The 20,119-nt window shown below is 40.4% G+C and overlaps 1 protein-coding gene across 1 annotated transcript in view; it reads right to left on the bottom strand.

The window, feature by feature from the left end:
* The window catches only part of Lrba (LPS responsive beige-like anchor protein), a 540,702-nt gene extending 520,795 nt beyond the window's left edge, over positions 1 to 19,907 (bottom strand). Inside the window, exons 1-2 of the mRNA XM_051157393.1 lie at positions 19,759 to 19,907; positions 19,008 to 19,441 (exon numbers count right to left, since the gene is read on the bottom strand). Of these exons, the coding sequence (XP_051013350.1) occupies positions 19,008 to 19,223 (216 nt within the window). The 5' untranslated portion in view covers positions 19,224 to 19,441; positions 19,759 to 19,907. The remainder of the gene's footprint in view (positions 1 to 19,007; positions 19,442 to 19,758) is intronic.
* Between the last annotated feature and the right edge of the window lie 212 nt (positions 19,908 to 20,119).

Raw genomic sequence — 20,119 nt, 5'->3', positions numbered from 1 at the left:
TAAGTAAGTGCTTACTGCACTTTGCATTGTGGGTAAGCATCTTGAGACTGTAAGAAAAGCACGGTTTCATTTTTGTTTGCTTGGTTTTGGTTTTTTTTGTTTTTGTTTTTGTTTTTTTTTTAATAAAATGTACCATTTGTGATTTTTTTTTTAAGTATAAGCAAGGAATGGTGGCACACACCTCTTAAGTGGTAGGAAGAGGCAGGCAGATATAGACCAGTTTAAGGTCAGCCTAGTCTACAAAACAAGTTCCAGGATAGCCAGGACTACACAGAGAAACCCTATCTGGAAAAACCACCACCAAAAAAAAAAAAGTTAGTATATTTATGTTTATTAGTGTTTACAGTGTATTTTGGTATTTGAGGGAGGATGAATCTAGGCACATAAGAAGAAAACACCTTTAGAGGCCCTAAGAGAATAGATAGTGTCCTGCTCTTCTGCCGACTCAGCAAAATGTCATAGCGCCAGGAAAAGCCCATTCTGTATGAGGAAAGCTGGGAAGAAGGAAAACTGCCCCTCAGTGCGTCAGAAGAAGTTTCCAGAGACAACACTCATCAACAACAGCACAGCTCGAGCCATCCCACTGAAAATGCCACTCAACAGAAAAGACATCTCAAGCCGGAGCGTTAGTTAGTAATCAAGACATCGAAATCCTCAAGAAAAAGAAAAAGTCAAGACTGTAATAAACATGAAAGGCTGGGCGTGGTGGCGCACACTGTAATCCCAGCACTCAGGAGGCAGAGGCAGACGGATCTGTGAGTTCGAGGCCAGCCTGGTCTACAATACATGTTCCAGGACAGCCAGGGCTACACAGAGAAACCCTGTCTTGAAAAACAAGCTGGGTGTGGTGGTGCATGCCTTTAATCCCAGCACTTGGGGGCAGAGGCAGATGGATCTCTGTGAGTTCGAGGCCAGCCTGGTCTACAAAATGAGTCCAGGACAGCCAAGGCTACACAGAGAAACCCTGTCTCCAAAAAAATAAATAAATAAAAGAAAGAAAGAAAGAAAACAAAAACATAAAAAACCACTACTGAGTCCAAACTGGACTTGAGCTTCTGATTCTCCTGCCTCAGTCTTCCAAGTACTGGAATTACAAATACCAAACTGGGCTGGTTTTATTACTGGTGCTTTGTTTTAATTTTTTTCTAGTACTCAGTAATAGCCCCAGGGCCTTAAACATGTTTAGACAAGTGCCTCACCAACTGAGCTAACCTTCTAGCCTATGTTTTTAAAATAAAGGGGGAGGGGGAGTGATGGTAATCTCCTTTCCTTTGGAGAAAGCAATCAAAATTCAGATCATTAAGCTTGACAAATTGTCAAAACACAGACCGACATACAAATTATTTATATGTCATATTAAAAAACTTAGCCTTGCCAGGTGTGGTGGTACACATCTTCAACCCCAGAACTCCAGAGACAGGTGAATCTCTCTGGGGCCAAGGCAGCCTGGGCAACAAGCAAGTTATAGGGCCAGCCAAGCTACAAAGTAAAGGGGGTTGGAGGGACCTTGGCCTTTACCCAGAATAGAATTTTAGATATAAAATCATCAACTGGTCAGATTTTCACTTTTGATAAAATACTCCAGCAGCTATATAAGGTTATTTGAAAGAAATGGAGACCAAAAAAGATGGAATAGGGGAAAAAACAGTATTTTAAATGTACATAAAAAATAATAATTATGTATCCAAACTAATATTGTAGCTCAAAAAATATACAAGATGGGAAAGACTACTGGACATTCAGCATTGTACACTATATTTCAAAACACCAAATTCAAATCAATGACCCAACGTTAACATAGAAATGCCTAAACAAATCTCTGTGCTCAATATAACAAAATAGCAAAAGAGTACAAAGCTTAAAAGTAGAAAAGGTGCACTGAAGACCCTTCTATATGGACTACCCTACAAGCAACATCTCCAAATGAGGCAAATCATCATCATCATCATCATCATCATCATCATCAGAAGCCAAATACCCTACAGAACTGGACTAACAGACTGGCAAAGAGCACCTGTGCTGACAGCTTAGCTAAATAAGGAGGAGAATTGCTAATGAGAGACACATGAGAAACACCACTATATTCTCAGTGCTCAATGTGGTCCGTAGTCTAAAAATTACAAACATATAGTCTTCTATTTTCTTTTTTTTAAGATTTATTTATTTTATTTATTGCATATGAGTGCTTTATCTGCAGAAGAGGGCATCAGATCACATTATAGATGGTTGTGAGCCACCATGTGGTTGCTGGGAATTGAACTCAGGACCTCTGGAAGAGCAGACAGCGCTCTTAACCACTGAGCCATCTCTCCAGCCCATAGTCTTCTATTTTCTAAGGGACTCTAAAAATAGAAATAATAACTAGACATACTTGTGGATTACTAGAAAGCACATTGTGGGCTCCGGAAACAGCGGTTTTATAGCACTTGCTTAGCATACACTAGACTCCAGATTCACGTCCCACTACACACACAAAAAAAGCGGAGGTAAGAAAAATAAAAGAATAGAGGATATATATTGAATAAATGGGTTGCCTGGAAGCTAAAGTAATGGATGCTATAAGCTCCATAAAGCAAGGCTCAAAGTTACCTCATTCGTTGCTTTATCCTCTGCACCCACTAGTCCCGTGACTGGCACACTAAACGGAAATGTTTACTTGTTTCATGAAAGAAAGGAGTAACAAATTATTAAAATATAAAAATATCATCAAATAGCAAAACATGAACATTCTACTTTAAGCTCCTTTTCATAGTTAATTCTTTGACTTCTTAAATTACTTACCTGAACATTTAAATGCTGAGCCCTGATTAAATTCACATTCTAACCTTTAAGAACAATCTTGCCTCAAAAGTTTGAAGAGATGTAACTTTATTAAATAAATCTTGTCAAAGAGGTAAATCTTCCAGAGCAGCCAGGGCTACACAGAGAAATCCCATCTCAAAAAAAAAAAAAAAAAAAAAAAGTAAATCAACTTCAAGGAAAGGTCATTTGAATCATGGAGACCCATTCATAGCTCTGAAGTTCTTAGGGCTTTGTATCTATTTGATTATTAATTTCATAGTAATCAAGAAATGAGTTGATGATAATATTAATATTTTCTAAGTAGCTTTATATCATCTTCACTAATGATTTTTTTTCTTCTGTTGTTTTATGGTTTTGTTTTTATTTACTGTTTCAGGGTCTTACTTCAGTAGAAGCAGCCAATCTTGGCCTTGGACCTGAAACTATGCTGTGAAGAACCAGGAGCCTTGAACTTGGAGTGACCTTCCTGGCCCTACCTTTGGCTCTGTATCCTCAGTGCTAGGACTGTCAGCAAGCCCAGGCACTTCACCATTTTAAACACTAATAAACAACTTCAAATTAGTGCCTACTTTGTTTTACAAATTATATGCTGACATCACATTTGAAATTGATTTTCATATTACTATATTTTTAATTTTTATAAATTAACATTAAGTCAGCAATTTTAAAAATATGATTTGTGCTTTAATGTTATATCTATATATATGCACAAACACAAACTGAGATATTATTTAAGGTACAGAAGCTTAAAAAATATAAAAACTATATTATAATATTTAATGCATATATTATTTCATGAGAGAAGTAATTTTCAGTAGGGAAAAAACAAACAGGTAAAATTATTTTAAATTCTTACAGCTTTATGAGACTCAATATAGTTTATAAATAAAAGTTTCATGACAACAAAGTCACTAGGCATTGAACAAAGATCACTTTAGACAACAGAACACCCTTTTCAGTTCCGAAACAATAGCCCCATCTCTTAAGAAACATAGTTGCCAGGTGAGATAACCCAGGCTAGCAACCCTACAACTTGTGAGACAGAAGGAAGATCAGGAAGAGTTCAAGGGCATCCCTGGCTACAAAATATGTTGGAAATCAGTCTGAGTTCCACAATATCCTGTCTCTATAAAAACAAAACATAAATAAAAGCTGAGAAACCATGCATTTTCTCTTTTCTATATGAACACACATTACACACACACACACACACACAGTGACACATGCCTTTAATCCTAGTAATAAAAGAGACTCTAAATAATAAATAAATAAGTAAATAAGCAAGCTGGGGGGGAGAGAAATATGCACAGAGGTGGAATAGGGAGAAAGAGAAAAAATATCAGTCCCTCACCACTCTAGAACCAGGATTTCATAAAACATAAGCTACCAGGAAACTGATGGGATGCAAAATCCAAAGACCGAAGGGCAACAGGAATAGCAAAATTACAGAACAAATACCACAGTCACATCATCTGAGAAGTCATGTGGTACCTAACTTCGTATGGAAAGTAAGAAATGCTCTACCTCAAGAGAGCATATTTCAACCACAGAAGTAAATTCTGGGTAAACATAATTAAATCTTTGAAAGAATCAGGAAAGATGCACACAAACACAAAAATAACTTTTCATCTAAAATAAGTATTTTAAGTCAATCAAAAATAATTTGAGTCTAGAAAAACCAAAAAACAACAACAAAAAGAAAATGCCAAAAACAAACAAACAAACAAAAAGTAATTTGAGGGTGGCTGGCAGGATGGCTCAGTGGTTGAGAACACTTGTTGCTCTTTCAAGAGCCCCAGTGCCCATATGATGACTTACAATCATCCATGAACCCCAGTTTCAGGGGATTCAACACCTTCTTCTGACCATTGTAGACACCTGGCATGTATGTGGCACCCATACATACATATATACAGAAAAATACTCATACATAAAATATAACATTTAAAATTAAATAATAGTAACTCAGGAATGATAGAGTGCTTGCTTAGCATATTCAAAGTTCTGGGCTCTGTCCCCAAAGCCAAAAAGAAAGAGAGAATTTATACACTCCAGCAGTTTTTTCAACTTCTTTACATGTAATATCTAATTGGCATGTTAGAACTGATTACCTCATATTTACAGGGTACAGTGTGATGATTTAATATAGAAATGCAAAGCACAAGCATCAAACCATAGTTCAAAAAAATCTCCATTTCCTCAAATATTCTTTTTGGTTTGGTTGGTTGGTTGGTTGGTTTTGCTTGGTTTTACCCAAGCTCTCTGTACTTTTGGCTATTCTGGACTTTGCTAGATAGACCAGGCTGACCTCAAACATACAGAGATTCGCCTGGAATTAAAGGTGTGCAGCACCATGCCTATCTATCTACCATTTTTTCAAAGTCTTCCTCAAGTTCTTTATAAAATACATAATAAATTACTATGAGTTATAGTCACCCTAAACTCTAGAGCTCACTCTTACCTACCTATTTAAGCGTCTGTCATCCAAATGACCTCTACCCTGCTACAGTCTGTTTGTATTTAATCACATGTTTGAATCCAGACTCCACAGAAGTAGACCTTCAAGTTTCTGAGTATGGTGGCTGAATAAAAATGGTGTCCCCTGGGCTCATATATAAACCAGTTGATGAACTGTTTTAAAAGGATTAAGAGGTATGGCCTTGTTGGAGGAAGTGTGACATTGGGGATAGGTGTTTTAGGTTTCAAATGCCCACACCAGGCCAAGTATCACCCTTTCTCTTCCTGCTACCTACATATTAGATTGTAAAGCTCTCCACTACTGCTCCAGATCTATGCCTGTCTTCTTCCTGCCACGATGGTCATGGACTAATCCTCTGAAACTACAAACAAGCCCCCAATTAAGTGCTTCCTTTTATAAGAGTTCCCTTGGTTATATGGTATCTTTTCACAGCAATACAACAGTAACCAAGACACTGATAATGCACTCTATTTTTTGAGAGCCAAGAATACTAATGTAAAAAGAAAAAAAAAACTACTTTAAGAGCAGGTTATCATGTAGTGCACTCCTCTAATCCCAGCTACTCTGTAGGCAAAGGCTGGGGCATAAGAATCAGTCTATGGGATTTAGGGAGACTATGTCAAAACAGAAACAAAGGGCTGGAGACAAAGCACAGTGACGAAGCATTTATCTAGCATATAAGAATCCCTGGGTTCAATTCCAAACCCCACCAAAAAATTAAAAATCAGGTTACAAGACTTTTTTTTTTTTAATTCATGAGGAGCTGCGGAGATGGTTCAGCAGTTTAGAGCACTGTTCTCTTGCAGAGGACTTTGCACCCACATAGGTCCCAGCACCCACATGGCTCACAACGATCCCTAACACCAGTTCCAGGTGATCTGACACTCTTTTCTGAGCTCCACAAGTACCAGGCATGTACACAATACACAAATGTACTTGCCGGCAAAGCATTCATACACATAAAATAAATAAATAATAAAATGTGGGGTGCTTTGGGGGGTTGTTGGGTTTTTTGTTTGTTTGTTTGTTTGTTTGTTTTTCCAGACAGAGTTTCTCTGTGTAGCCATGGGTGTCCTGGACTCTCTTTTTGTAGACCAGGCTGGCCTCGAACTCAGCTCAGTCTACCTGCCTCTGCCTCCTGAGTGCTGGGATTAAAGGCGTATGCCACCATGCCCAGCTATAAAACCATTTTTTGAAGAAAGTAAATTTGTGAAAATGTTCTTTTAGATTTGAAAGGGACACTGAGGTAACTCAAAGTTGTATGATAAACCACACCTGTGAGGTTAGTTGGTCAAGCGCTTGCTGCACAAGCTCCGGATCCCCAGCGCACGTGTCAAAGCTGGCGTACCAGCATACGTCTATAACCCAGCACTGGAGGCAGGAGGTGAAGACACGCAGACCCCAGGCTGGCTGGCCAGTCCATGCAGCTGAAGGGGCAAGTTCCAGCTTCGGTAAAAGGCCTTGTCTCAAAAAGTAAGATGGAAAGCTATAGAAAAACACACCTAAGCTAAGAAAGATGGCTTAGCAGTTAAGAGCATTGGTTGTTCTTCCAGAGGACCCAGGTTCAATTCCCAGCATCCACATGGCAGCTCACAACTGTCTGTAACTCAAATTCCAGTGGATCTGACTCCCTCACACAGACATATATGTAGGCCAAACACCAAATGTACACTTTATTTTAAGTTTCTTTAAAAAAAAAAAAGAAAAGAAAAACACACCTGCCATCCACATTTGCAGAAAAAGGCAAGTGCACATAAATAAACAAACACAGCTAGTAAAGCACTTGCTTAAAAAGGATGAGTAGGCTTCTCAGCTCCTAGGTAAAAGAGCCTGGGTGGCACGGATATATATAGCCCTAACACAAGGGGGTGCAGACACAGGAAGAGCCCTGGTCTCACTGGCCAGCCACTCCAGCTGAATCAACGAGTTCTAGGTTCAGTGGCAGACTCTAGTTTAAAATAAAATAAGGTAAAATGTAATTGAGGAAAACATCCATTATCAACTTCCAGCACCCATGTGCACATGTGTACACAAACTCACCAACAGGTACATATAAAAACACATGTGTACAGAGCTACATGATGGTACAAGCCCATAATACTAGTGCCAAGGAGGATGAGCCAGAAAAATTATGAGTTCAAGGCCTGCCTGGACTATATAATAAAAGCCTGCTTAAAAAGAAAAACTAATAAGGGATGTGGCATACTCAGTGGTACAGTGCTTGCCAGGCCATAAAGATCAGGATCCCATATAAAGAAAGAAACAGATGGGCAAGGGGAGAGAGAGGGGATAGGAAGGGGGGAAGGCAGCGAAGAACAGGAGGGAGGGAGGGGCAAGTTGTCTAAGAAATGTCTTTTAAATGAAATATAAAAGAAAAAAACAAAATATGACTCAAAGCTTTTCTATAAAAAAAATAGCAGGAACTAGACTTTCCAATAGTAACAGTTTATTTAATGGAAAGATTAAGACATTTGTATTTAACCAAGAATATTTTTAAAGGCATAGTTAATGCTGTCCAGGGTGGCTCCAAAGTCTAGCCTCAAGGAATCATCAGGCCTCAACCTCCTAAGCAGAGGGTACTAAGAGGTATGCCACTACACACAGCTTTAGTAAACACTTTTAGAGTGCAAGCATTATGAACAGCTACAGAGAGACAAAGCCAAAAACAATTCATGGTTCCTCTCTAACAGTTCCCAAACTGTGTTGGTAGTACCGCTTTGGTATCAAATGACCCTTTCACAGGGTCATCTAAGACCAGAATATCTAATATCAAAAAACACAGATATTTACATCACAGTTCATAACAATATCAAAATTACAGTTATAAAGTAGCAATGAAAATAATTTTATGATTGGGGATCAGCACATGTGAAATTGTATTAAAAGACCACAGGGTTAGGAAGGTTAAGAATTATTGTTCTATATATTATGAAAACAAACTGTATCGGGGCACTATTATTTCAAACATACAAAAACTACAGTGCTTTTAAGGCCAGCCTAGACTATATGAGACAGACTAAAAAATAATGTATACCTAAAATGATCTTGGGGGGAAGGTTTTCAAGACAGGGCTGCTATATATAGCCCTGGCTGTCCTGGACTCACTTTGTAGAGCAGGCTGACCTTGAACTCACAGAGATCAACCTGTATCTGCCTTCAGGTGCTGAAATTAAGACATGTGCCACCATACCCAGCCTAAAAAGATATTTTATAAAATTTAAATATATTGGAACAGTCATCTAAATCAGTAAGAGAAACGAAATGTTTACTTACTTAACTTTTTTGTTAGCCCTTAAACAGAAAAAAAATGCATTTTTAATTAACAAACTACTTCTCAGTTTAAAATAAAACAATTCAAGTAAGAACAAGATTATATACTTATAAATGCCTAAACTATCAAACAATTACGTCTAGAAAATTATTACAGTTTTTAAATTTTTACCAATTTGCCATTTCACTTGTATCAACATTAGCAATCCGTCTAAATTTACTCATGAGTCACACAAATGCTCCCATGCATTGTGCCATTCTTCTTACAGAACTCTGCATGCACAAAAATATCTACAACGGGGCGTGGCGGTACACATCTATAACACCAATAAGCAGGAGGCTTAGGCAGGAGGATTACAACTTCAAAAACAGACAACTGATCATTGCTAGAAGAGTTAGGAGAAGGAGCAATGGATAAACTGCTGGCTGAGAACCCACATAATGGCCAAGTGCCCACCGACCTGTAATTTCAACTCTCCCTGGCTTAGAAGGCAGAGACAAAAACTCTGCAGCAAGCTGGCTAGTCAGACTAGGCAACAGGTGAGCTCTGGGCTCTGAGTAAGGCCCTTCTTCAATGAATGAGAGGAAGAACAAAGGAGACTGCACATGTCAAGACCCAAACTTCACACTACACATGTGAACATACATACATGATCACCACACAAATATACACATGCCAAAAAAAAAAAATCACTAAAGGAAAGAAGAGCTAAATAGAGAAAAGCTCTATGTTCATAGACTGAGCCAATATTCCTCAAAATGATCTATAGAGTCACCACTCCCTATGCTTGCTAGCTAGGCATAGTGCACACAGTAAAAAAAAAAAAAAAAAGTAAATAAAAATAATTAAAATTTAAAAATTAGAAAAGCTGGGAGTGGTGGAGCATATCTTTAATCCCAGGACTCAAGTGGCAAAGATTGACAGATCTCCGTGAGTTAAGGACAACCTACATCTACATAGTGCTTTATAAGACAGCCAGGGCTATATAAAGAGAGAGAGTCTGTCTCAAAACATGAAAATTAAAAATTAAAGTCCTCCTTGAATTTTTCACAAAACCTAATAACCTCAACCTACAATTCACCTATGATAATTAAAATAATCTTGAAAAAAGGGAACCCAGTAAGAGGGCCACAATCCCTATTTCAAAACTTACTACAAAGCTACAGTAATCAACATAGTTCGGTAATAATGTAAAAAGACATACAGATCAATGGAAAGTAAACGAGAACGTAGCTCAGTCACATAGTCCATGCTTAGCACGTGTGTGTGTGCGTGTGTGTGTGTGTGTGCGCGTGTGTGCGTGTGTAAGCACACACACAGCCCTGTGCTTTATCTGCAGCTCTATAAAATAGAAAACTAAGATGTAGTGAGGTAAGAGAAAGCTCTGTTGGAAAAATATTTGTCCCATAAACATATGGAACTGAGCGTTATCACTAGCGCCCATCAGCACCAGAGATGATGGCGCACACCTTAATCCCAGTGTTCCTGAGACAAAGGCAAGAGGATCTCTCTTAGTTCAAGACCAGACTGATCTACACAGCAAGTTCCAGGTCATCCAGTGGGATCCTGCCTAAAGGATATAAATCCCACACCTGTAACCTCGTTTTGAGGAGGTCAAGAAAAGAAGAGCTCTTTGAAGAGAGAGAGAGAGAGAGAGAGAGAGAGAGAGAGAGAGATCTACATAGTGAGTTCCAAGACAGCCTGGGCTATGTAGAGAGAGAAAGAAAGCCTGTCTCAAAACAGCACTTGGGAGGCAGAGGCAGGTGAATTTCTGAGTTCGAGGCCAACCTGGTCTACAAAGTTAGTCCAGGAGAGGCAAGGCTATACAGAGAAACCAAAAAAAAAAAGATGGATAGGGCTTGCTTGCCTGCTGGTCTTGCCAAATGGGTTCAGTAAAAACCATGTCTCAAAATATAAGGTGCCCACAGACGTCTGTAGGGCCAGGTGTGGTGGTGCACGCCTTTAATTCCTGCACGCATATGGGAGGCAGAGGCAGGTAGATTGCTGTGAGTTTGACGCTAGTCTGGTCTACAAAGCGAGTCCAGGACAGCCAAGCCAAGGATATACAGAAAAACCCTGTCTTGAAGGAAAAAGGGAAAAAGCAAAAACGCCTGTATGCTCTACAGAAAGCTGCAACTAGTCAAAATGCAGAGAACAACCAACTGTGGGGTGCCCAGTCCCAGCCAGGGCATTTATACACAACCTCTTCACCTAAGGCTCAGGGAACACTGCACAAGATGGGCTGGGAAGAGTCTAAGAGCCAGAGGACCCATCTGCTACAAAATGAGTCTTCTAGATGTGTCAGAGAAACTACACCCATGAAATGGCAACAGCGTGGCTGCTTAACAAGATCTAAACACTTGGGGAGCAGAGGCAGGCGATGGCTGTGAATTCCAGGCCAGCCTGGTCTACAAAGTGAGGCCAGGGCAGCTAAGTCTACACAGAGAAACCCTGTCTGGAAAACCAAAAAAAGAAAAAACAAGACCTAACAATGACAACTCCAATCAATATGCCAATATGGATGGGGTTATCACTTAGGGTCCCATCCCTAGAGAAAGGCCTTCAGGCAACTAACCTGCTGAGAGGGGAGACTTAGTCTTCCCCAAAGACAAGCACCCTAAACGGTTATCCAATCCCAACCAGTCAGCCTCCTCCCAAAAAAAAAAAAAAAATCTACACCAGCCTCCTCCCAAAAAAAAAAAAAAATCTACACATATAAGCAACACTAAACAGACTCAGCAGGTTTCACATATGTGTATGTTCATACACATATGCATATATATGTAACAAAAACAAAGAATAAGACGGCATGAATTTGAAAGGGAACAAGGAGGAAACATGGGAAGGGATGGACAGAAGCAAAATTGGGGATAATTAAATTTTAATAAAATAGTCTCTCAAAAAAAAAAAAAAAAGGAGATCAACAAGGTGGACAGCAAATAAAAATACGCAACCTTCAATACCTGACATCCATACACACATATACAAGTATACATACATGCAGCTGCACATACATGAACACACACACATAGACACACAAAATTTGTAATGAAAACAAAGAGTCAAGATAGATATTTATACTTATAGCGAACTACGTTTCAGCAAAGGCACCATGACAGGACAATACTATGAACAGCTTTGCAACAAGTGGCAATGAGGCAATCAGATAACCAAGTTAAAAAAAAAAAAAAAAATCACATCCTACAAAAGTTAACTCAAAATCGATCACAGGCTAATTAAAAGAGGGAAACAATTTTAATATCTTGAACACAGAATGTAAACATTCCAACGTTGTTAGATAAAATAAAAATTAAATTGTAGTAATGGCTGCAAAGCTCTAGAAATTGACTTAAAATAAAGGAGTTATGTCAATGAAATATATATACTGTTTAATCTCATCAGCACATCTCACTGGTCAATGGTCCAATTAGTTCCGAACACTGGGACTCAGACACTCCACCAAAGATATGAACAACGGCGCAAGTGATCCCACCGTCCTCCCTGGCAACTATACTACCACCTAAGAGGAATACACCTAACTGAAGCTAAAATCAGGAAAACCAAAGAGAAACAAAATCAAACTGTTACTTGAAGTCTCACCCTACCTTTGGACTCTAGATAAGTAAGTCCATAAATCCTTTTATTATGTTAAAAGCAATTAAGTTCCTTTTGTTTTATCGACTGTCCTGTCCTGGACCTTTCTCTGTAGACCAGGCCTGGAACTCAGAGATCTGCTTCCTTCTGCCTAGCCAGTGCTGGGCTTAAAGGCCTACGCCCAGCTACAGTTGAGTTTTCTACCATTAATACAAATTACAAAAAGATCATCAACAAGAACGCTTCTAAAGTAGATTACTCCTAATCCTTAAATGTATAGTTACAGGTATTCTGTAGGAAGTGATCTAGAAATTAACATGACAATAAAAACTCATTGGGTAAGTTATCTTTATACTAAAGGTCACATAAGAGTTTGAAAAATAACCAACTATAGATTTCTATAACCCACACAAAATTTTTTAATGTTGTGATTTCAATTTTTAAAGCTTTTTAAAAAACTTTAGATTTGTAATTTTCCCTCCAAAAACTAAAGATGTGTGACACCAGAGTCCACATTTCTGCAACACAATTATCAGCTAGAACACAATAGTTGCTGTCCCCCGAAGTAAACAAAGGGTAATCTGTATCATCAGTGAACACAGACTTCTTCAATACCTAACTCCTCTATTTTTTCAGAACATATGTCAATTGCTACATTTAAATTAAAAACCACAGAATGGGGGGCTGGAGAGATGGCTCACATGGCAGCTCAAAACTGTCTTTAACTCCAGATACAAAAGGTTTGGCGCTTTCACACAGACATGCAGCAGGCGAAACACCAATGCACATAAAAATAAAGAAATCCTAAAAAAAGAAAAAATAACAGGATGTGCATGATGGTATTATTATATACTTGTAATCCAAGTACTCAGGAAGATAAAGGAGGAGGATCGCAAATTCAAAACTAGCCTAGACTACACAGAAATTTCTAGCTCATCCAGTCTACACATTACATAAGGACGCTCTGCCTCAAAATAACAATAATGATAACAGTAATAACAAACAAACAGGTGGGGCGATGGTGGCGCGTGCTTTTAGTCCCAGAGCTCAGGAGGCAAACGCAGGCAAATCTGAGTTCAAGGCCACCAGTCTGGTCTATTAATCAAGTTCCAAGACAGCCAGGGCTACACAGAGAAACCCTGTCTCAAAAGACATAGATAGACACACAGACAGACAGACAGATAGACAGGCTGGGGGTTGGAGGACAGAAATCTGCTAGGCAAGGCAGCACACACCTTTAATCCCAGCTCTCAAGAGGCAGAGGCAGGTGGATCTCTGCTGAGTTTGAGGCCCATATAATCTGCATAGCAAGTTCTAGTATAGTCAGGACTATATAGAGACCTGTCTCAAAAAAAAAAAAAAAAAAAAGTGGGAGGCTGTCAACTTGACTACATCTGAAATTAACTAAAACCTAAAAACGACAAGCATGCCCATGAGGGATGTTCGTTTAATTTGAAGTGAGACAATTTACTTCTAATCCAGATCTTTCTTTGTTTTGTTTTTCCGAGACAGGGTTTCTCTGTGTAATAGCCCTGGCTGTCCTGGAACTCTCTGTAGACCAGGCTAGACTTGAACTCACAGAGATCCACCTACCTCTGCCTCCCAAGTGCTGGGATTAAAGGCGTGTGTCACCACATAATCCAGATCTTTGAGGCAGGAAGACACACCTTTAATCCAAATATATGAAAACATATTTGTCATTGGCCCAAGAGAAACATTATTCTTCAGTTAAATACTATTAATTATCTTTAGATGAATAGTAGAAATCTTAAACTCCACAGCAAGTTCCTGAAATATACCAAAATATTAATTATTCTGGATCCATAACTAATAAGTAAATGCATGAATGAAGGCAAAAGAAAATGGTTCTAAATTACAACATGAAAAATATAAAATTGGAGAAGTTTGAAACTAGAATACACTAGTGTATTATTCATCAAATTTAACTGAGAAACAGATTTGTAAAAGAAATTACAAGTAACTTTCAAATGAATTTATAACAGAATAGGTCAAGCTACATGACCAAAGTTGGGAGGCAACATTCAATGAAGCCAGCTGTCTGAAGTTGTACGGCCCTACCACTTACTATCTGGACAACTCTGGAAAGACAGTTGTTTTCTAATGTTAGAAACTTATTATTTAAACTGGCAAATACTTAATCAGGTTTTTTTTTTTTTTTAATGGTTTTAGAACACATTTTTAACTCAGTTACAGTGGTTTGTGCCTTTAGTCCTAGCTACTCGGGAGGCTGGGACAGAAAGATCACTTTGAGTCCTGGAGTACAAAGCTAACCTGGGCAACACATGAAGACCTCACTCTCCCAAAACAGGGAAGAAAGAACATATGTAGTCTACTTTAATATGCCTTAAAAATGGAAAAAGTTATGATACCTGTACTGGCAAGTCTTATGTCAACTTGACACAAGAGAGAGTCATTGGAAAGGAGGGAGCATCAAATGAGAAAACACCTGCATAAGATTGGGCAAGCCTGCAGGACATCTTAATTAGTGATTGATGGAAGAAGGCCCAGCCCATCGTGGGTGGGACCACCCCTGGGCAGATGGTCCTGGGTTCTATAGGAAAGAAGGCTGAGCAGGCCATGGGGAGCAAGCCAGTAAACAGCAGCACTGCTCCATGGCTCCTGGTTCCTGACTTGTTTGGGTTCATGTCTTGACTTCCTTCTTTGATGGACAGTGATGTGTAAGCCAAATAAAACCGTTCCCCGCACAACTTGCTTTTGGTCATGGTGGTCCATCATGACAGTAAACCTAATCAGAACAATACCCCCAAAATATAGTTTATATTTATGAATGAAAACGCAACGCAACCAGAGACTAACTCTGTACAGATGAAGGTTCACAGGGCCTACACTGCTGTAATTTCATGCCTTATGTGTGTCTCACCTTCTGTTGCTTGCTTCCTACTTTTCACACTTTTGGAAGTTTTAATTCAATGTACTGTCAAAAGTTAAGACAGGTATGGTGGCACATGCCTTTAATCGCAGCACTTGAGAAGCAAGAATAGGCAGATCTCTGTGAGTTCAAGGCCAGCCTGGTCTACAAAGTGAATCTAGGACAGCCAAGACTACAAAGAGAAACCCTGTCTTGAAAAACCTAAAAAAAGCCGGGCGTGGTGGCGCACGCCTTTAATCCCAGCACTCGGGAGGCAGAGGCAGGCGGATCGCTGTGAGTTTGAGGCCAGCCTGGTCTACAAAGTGAGTCCAGGATGGCCAAGGCTACACAGAGAAACCCTGTCTCGGAAATAAAAAGAAAAAGAAAAACTTAAAAAATAAAAAAAATTAGACACCACTCATAGTGGTGCACATCTATAACCCCAACATACAGGAGGCAGAAACAGGAGGATTCCAACAAGTTTTCTGCCAGAATGATCTACACAGATCCAGATCAGGATCTGTCGAAAGACAGAAGGAAAGAAGGAAGGAAGGAAGGAAGGAAGAAAAAGAAACAAAGAAAGAAAAAGTTAGGAGTGGGGTAATGACTTTTTCAGCAGTGATGAGCATCCCCACTTGAAAAGCATGCACCTGTAACTGCAGTGCTAAGATGCTAGAGACACAAGAATCACTGGGGCTTGCTGGCGAGCCAGCCTAGTTCTAAACTCAGTTACAGATCTGTTTCTAGATAAACAGATAATAAGTCTGAGGACAACCTGGTCTACTCAGAGAAACCTGTCTAAAAAGGAAAAAAAAAAAAAAACAAGATAGGGCCAGTCATATGGCACAACTGGTAAGAGCACTTGCTGACAATCTGATTTCAATCTCCAGAATGCACAAAAAGCCAGATGCTCTGACTCACACCTGTAATCCCAACACTCCTTCAGTGAGATAGGAGGCAGAAAGAGGAGAATAGCCCCGAAGTACAAAGGCCTGCTAGACTACAGAATAGCACAAACAATAAAAGAAACTGCCTCACCAAGGTGGAAGGAGATAACACCCAAAATCTGTCTTCTGACCTCCACACCCACGCCATGGCATGCTCGCCTGCACTTACACACATACACTCACACACAATAGTAAGTAAAATATTTTAAATAAATAAAGTGGAGAAGTTATTGAAGATGACACTCCCTCTGACCTACACACATGCATATACTAGAGCACGCACACAAAATAATAAAGAAAAAAGTTAAGCAACTTTCTGCACAGATTGAATGAGAAAACAATTATGTGGGGGGAAAAATGTGTTTACTGAGCCAGGAGTGGCGGTACACGCCTGTGATCCCATCCCTCGGGAGGCAGAGGCAGGCAGATCTCTGTGAGTTCAAGGCCAGCCTGGTCTACAAAGAGAGTACAGGACACCTAGGAAGAGCTACAAGATAAATTCTGTCTTGGAAAAAACAAAAACAAAAACAAAAAAATATGTTTACTTTTAAGGTCTTTTTAAAGCAATGCTGTAGAAAGCTTTTTGAAAGTTAGATAAAAAGAAATAAAATGCAGTGGTGGAGGTTTAGCCATGAATATTTATCCATGATTGCTGTGTCCTTGAGGAAAGCAATGCCTAAGGTATGAACACCTGCTTAGAGATGAAAACAACTCCACACCAACTCATGGGACAGATATAGTCCCGAAAAGACTACTCCTAACACCCAAACTGTAGGTAACTGATCTAACTTCTCAGCATCTTGGTTTCCTCATCTTTGACATGGCACTTATCTATCAGAAGACCTAGAGAAGAGTTAAATAATAAAGCCGCCTGGTGCACTGCTTCACCCACAATAGATGGTTCCTCCTTGGAACAGAATCACAACTCACACTATGTCCCAAAGAAACACCACACACAGTAATAGTAACAACTGGATGAACTAGTTGGACCACCAACACTCTAGTTTCCGTAATTTTCTTAGAGCCCATTTTTTATTCATAAAATGTACTCTGACTGGCGATGAAGGAAGAGGACTGTCACCTACTCCTCCCTGCCACTGTCCTTCCCTACTCAAAGAGGGAATGCTGGCGGGAAGGAAGTGCAACGGGACAGACGCTCCATCTTCCCACCCTGCCACTAACCGCACTGCGAACATGAAACTATGACAGATCTAACCTTAAAACCTTTATCAGGACTACACTTCAGCACACTGTTAATACAGAATTTAGATTTTCTTTAACAATAAAAATGCAAATGATTCCTGTTTGGTCGTCCACCCCAACACAGCACACTCTAAGGAACAGAGGAGTCTGAATCTTCCTGCCAAAGAAAGCTGTGTCTGTCCCCACAGAACCAGCTAAGTGTGGACTGTATCACTACCACATTTCTGTTTACCATCCACAGTACATTAGATTCAGAAACAGAAACCAAAACTAAATTTTAAAATTTTTCAAGGTTTTTTTTGAAGTAAAGGAACAGATGAATATGTGTTTTAGCTGGAAGCGTCACTGCTGAAAGTTCCAAACACACAAAAGATCCCCAAAGTGTTGGTGATGGATGACGGGTACCAGAGTGCACTGTACTATTCTATCTTATATACATTTGGACAGTTCCACAACATGTAGGTTCAAAATGTGTGCATGTATGTGTCCATCATATTTATATCAAAAGTCACAATACAATAATCTAATAAAGAAATAAAATACGGTTTAGAGTTTTCAGGCTTCAAAAGTAAGTCAATTTCACCTACCTACTTGGTCATTCTAGAATCAATATCACAACTGACCAGACTAACAGTAAAGGCCTAATGAAGGAAGTAATTAACTGCCTGGAATAAAACGTGCCTAACCTTGAAAATATAGATGAAAAAAGGATGGCTGCTAAACAGTTATTACAACTATTGCACATTTATATTTGGCACCATGAATTATCTTCTAACACTAGTTGAATGAAAGAGCAGAAATTATTTTAAAGATAAGTTCTTTTGTGATTCTTTTAAGTTGAGAAGCAACAGAGAATTATAGTCGAAAAAGGATCCACTAATGGTACTTTCTAAGAGTGGAATGGAGAAAAAAAAAAAAGAAGAAAAAGAAGTGTCTCATCTCCACATAAAATAACAGTGATAGCCCACCATAGTATAACCAACAACTCCCAATGACCAAGTGTGTTTTACTGCTAAACATGAATTTACAAAAGCATAGAGTCCACACTGTGGCTGCCTCGGGCCTCTTTCAAATTGACATTCATGTATCAAGATTACCTTAAATATAACCCTAAATTCAATCCAAAATTTAACCTTGGTTAGTTGTTTCTAAAATTAAACTAGGCAGAAATTAAAAATAATGACAAATTTGCAATAAGTTAGCCTTTTATTAACACTATAGAGGTGGTGTTTTTCCCTGAGACAGGGTTTCTCTGTGTGGTCTCGGCTGTCCTGGACTCACTTTATAGACCAGACTGGTCTCACAGAAATTCGCCTGCCTCTGCTGGGATTAAAGGTGTGCGCCACCACCGCCTGGCTTGGACATGAATTTTATGTTTAAAACTAACTATGGCAAAGCATAATTTAGGCAAAGATTCACATTAGCTCCCAAATGCAAAAAATTCACTTATTTAAAATGTTAAAGAGAAATACAGGCTTAAATATACACTCCAAGAGAGGAAAAAATTACAGCCAAATTCTCCATTAAACACCTGACCAGAGGGAAGGAGGAGAGAGGGAGGGAGAGGAGGGGGAGAGAGAGAGAGAGAGGGAATACTTTCATAGCAACACTTGCTTCAAGTGATCTGTTCATTCAAAACCTGAAGCATCAAATTTTGCATAATTCTCTTTAAACTAAAATTGCTTCATTTAGGTCAAGTAGAATTTTGTGTCTATCCGTGGAAAAAGCCATTAGTTTGAGTGGAGCACATGACCCCAGCTTTCGTCTTGTTCCCCAACTCACCGAGAAAAGTATACACTTATAAAATATTTATCTACTTACCAGGTTAAAGACAGTTTCTACAATATCCCTATTGGACACTTCTCCAACTTCAACCAACCCCGTCAGCACGGCAAATTTCATTCTGATGCCCCTGATGGGGAGCCCCGGCTTCAGCGACAACGCACCCCCTTCGGTAGGGGTTTCTTCTTTCCCTCCACCTCCCCCGTCATCACCTGTTGGTGGCCGGGAAGGGGCACGATCGTCTTCACTAGCCATTACTAGTGCACGAGAAAGGACAACTCAGAGTCACCCTGGGCCAGCAGTCGCTGCACTAAGAGGAGGCACGCAAACGCTAAACCAAAAAGGGTCTCGGTTCCAACTTGAGGAGAAAGCCCAAAAGCAGTAGATGAGGGAAAAGTCCTTGGCGTCGCCCTCCTCCTCCTGGAGACTATTTGTCCAATCTCTCTCCCCGAGGCTGACAACAACGCCAAACCCTATTGGAAGATTAAATATATGTTAAATAGGCTAGGTCTGCCGTGGGATTTTTTTTTTTTTAGGGAGGAGAGGGAAATAGTTACTGTCTGTCAAATAAGTTACTAAAGGCACCCCAGGGCCAGCGGGCCGCTCGCCCGGGGCTCCGGAGCCGGCTCGGGCGAAGGCGGGTCCTCCGGGCCGGCGAGCAGGTTCACTCCTCCCCCACCCCGCGCAGGTGGTGGGCGCAGGGCAGGTGCACCGCGTGGGGGGACAAGCCGCGGGGGAAGGAGGGGACCGACCACCCCGCCACCACTGAGGCACAGAGTTCCCCCCTCACCCGGAGACTCCGGCCTCGTCCTCAGCCCCGCCGGGGCGCAGCGAGACGGAGGTGGCGGCGGAGATCCAGGGCAGGAAAAGGCGGGGAAGGGGGCGGTGATTCTCCTCGGCGCTCGGCCCAGGGGGAGGAGTGGAGCACCTCGCCGGGGCACCTGAGCTCGGCTGGGGAGAGGAAGGGAGGTGTGTTGCTGAGGCGGGAAGGCAGGGCGCCCCCACGACGCCACCCCCCGAACGCGACTGCGAGGACAGGAGGAGGGGGAGGAAGGTCAATGCACCTGGTCGCAGCCTTCAAGTTTCCCTAGTCCGGCTCCCGCGGGAGCCCGCGGCTGCCTAGAACTCCATGGTTTCCTAGGCCGCCCCAC

Source organism: Acomys russatus, chromosome 15 (genome assembly GCF_903995435.1).
Source record: "Acomys russatus chromosome 15, mAcoRus1.1, whole genome shotgun sequence".
In the NCBI taxonomy this organism is placed as follows: Eukaryota; Metazoa; Chordata; class Mammalia; order Rodentia; family Muridae; genus Acomys; species Acomys russatus.
This window is presented reverse-complemented; position numbering and strand designations above follow the sequence as displayed.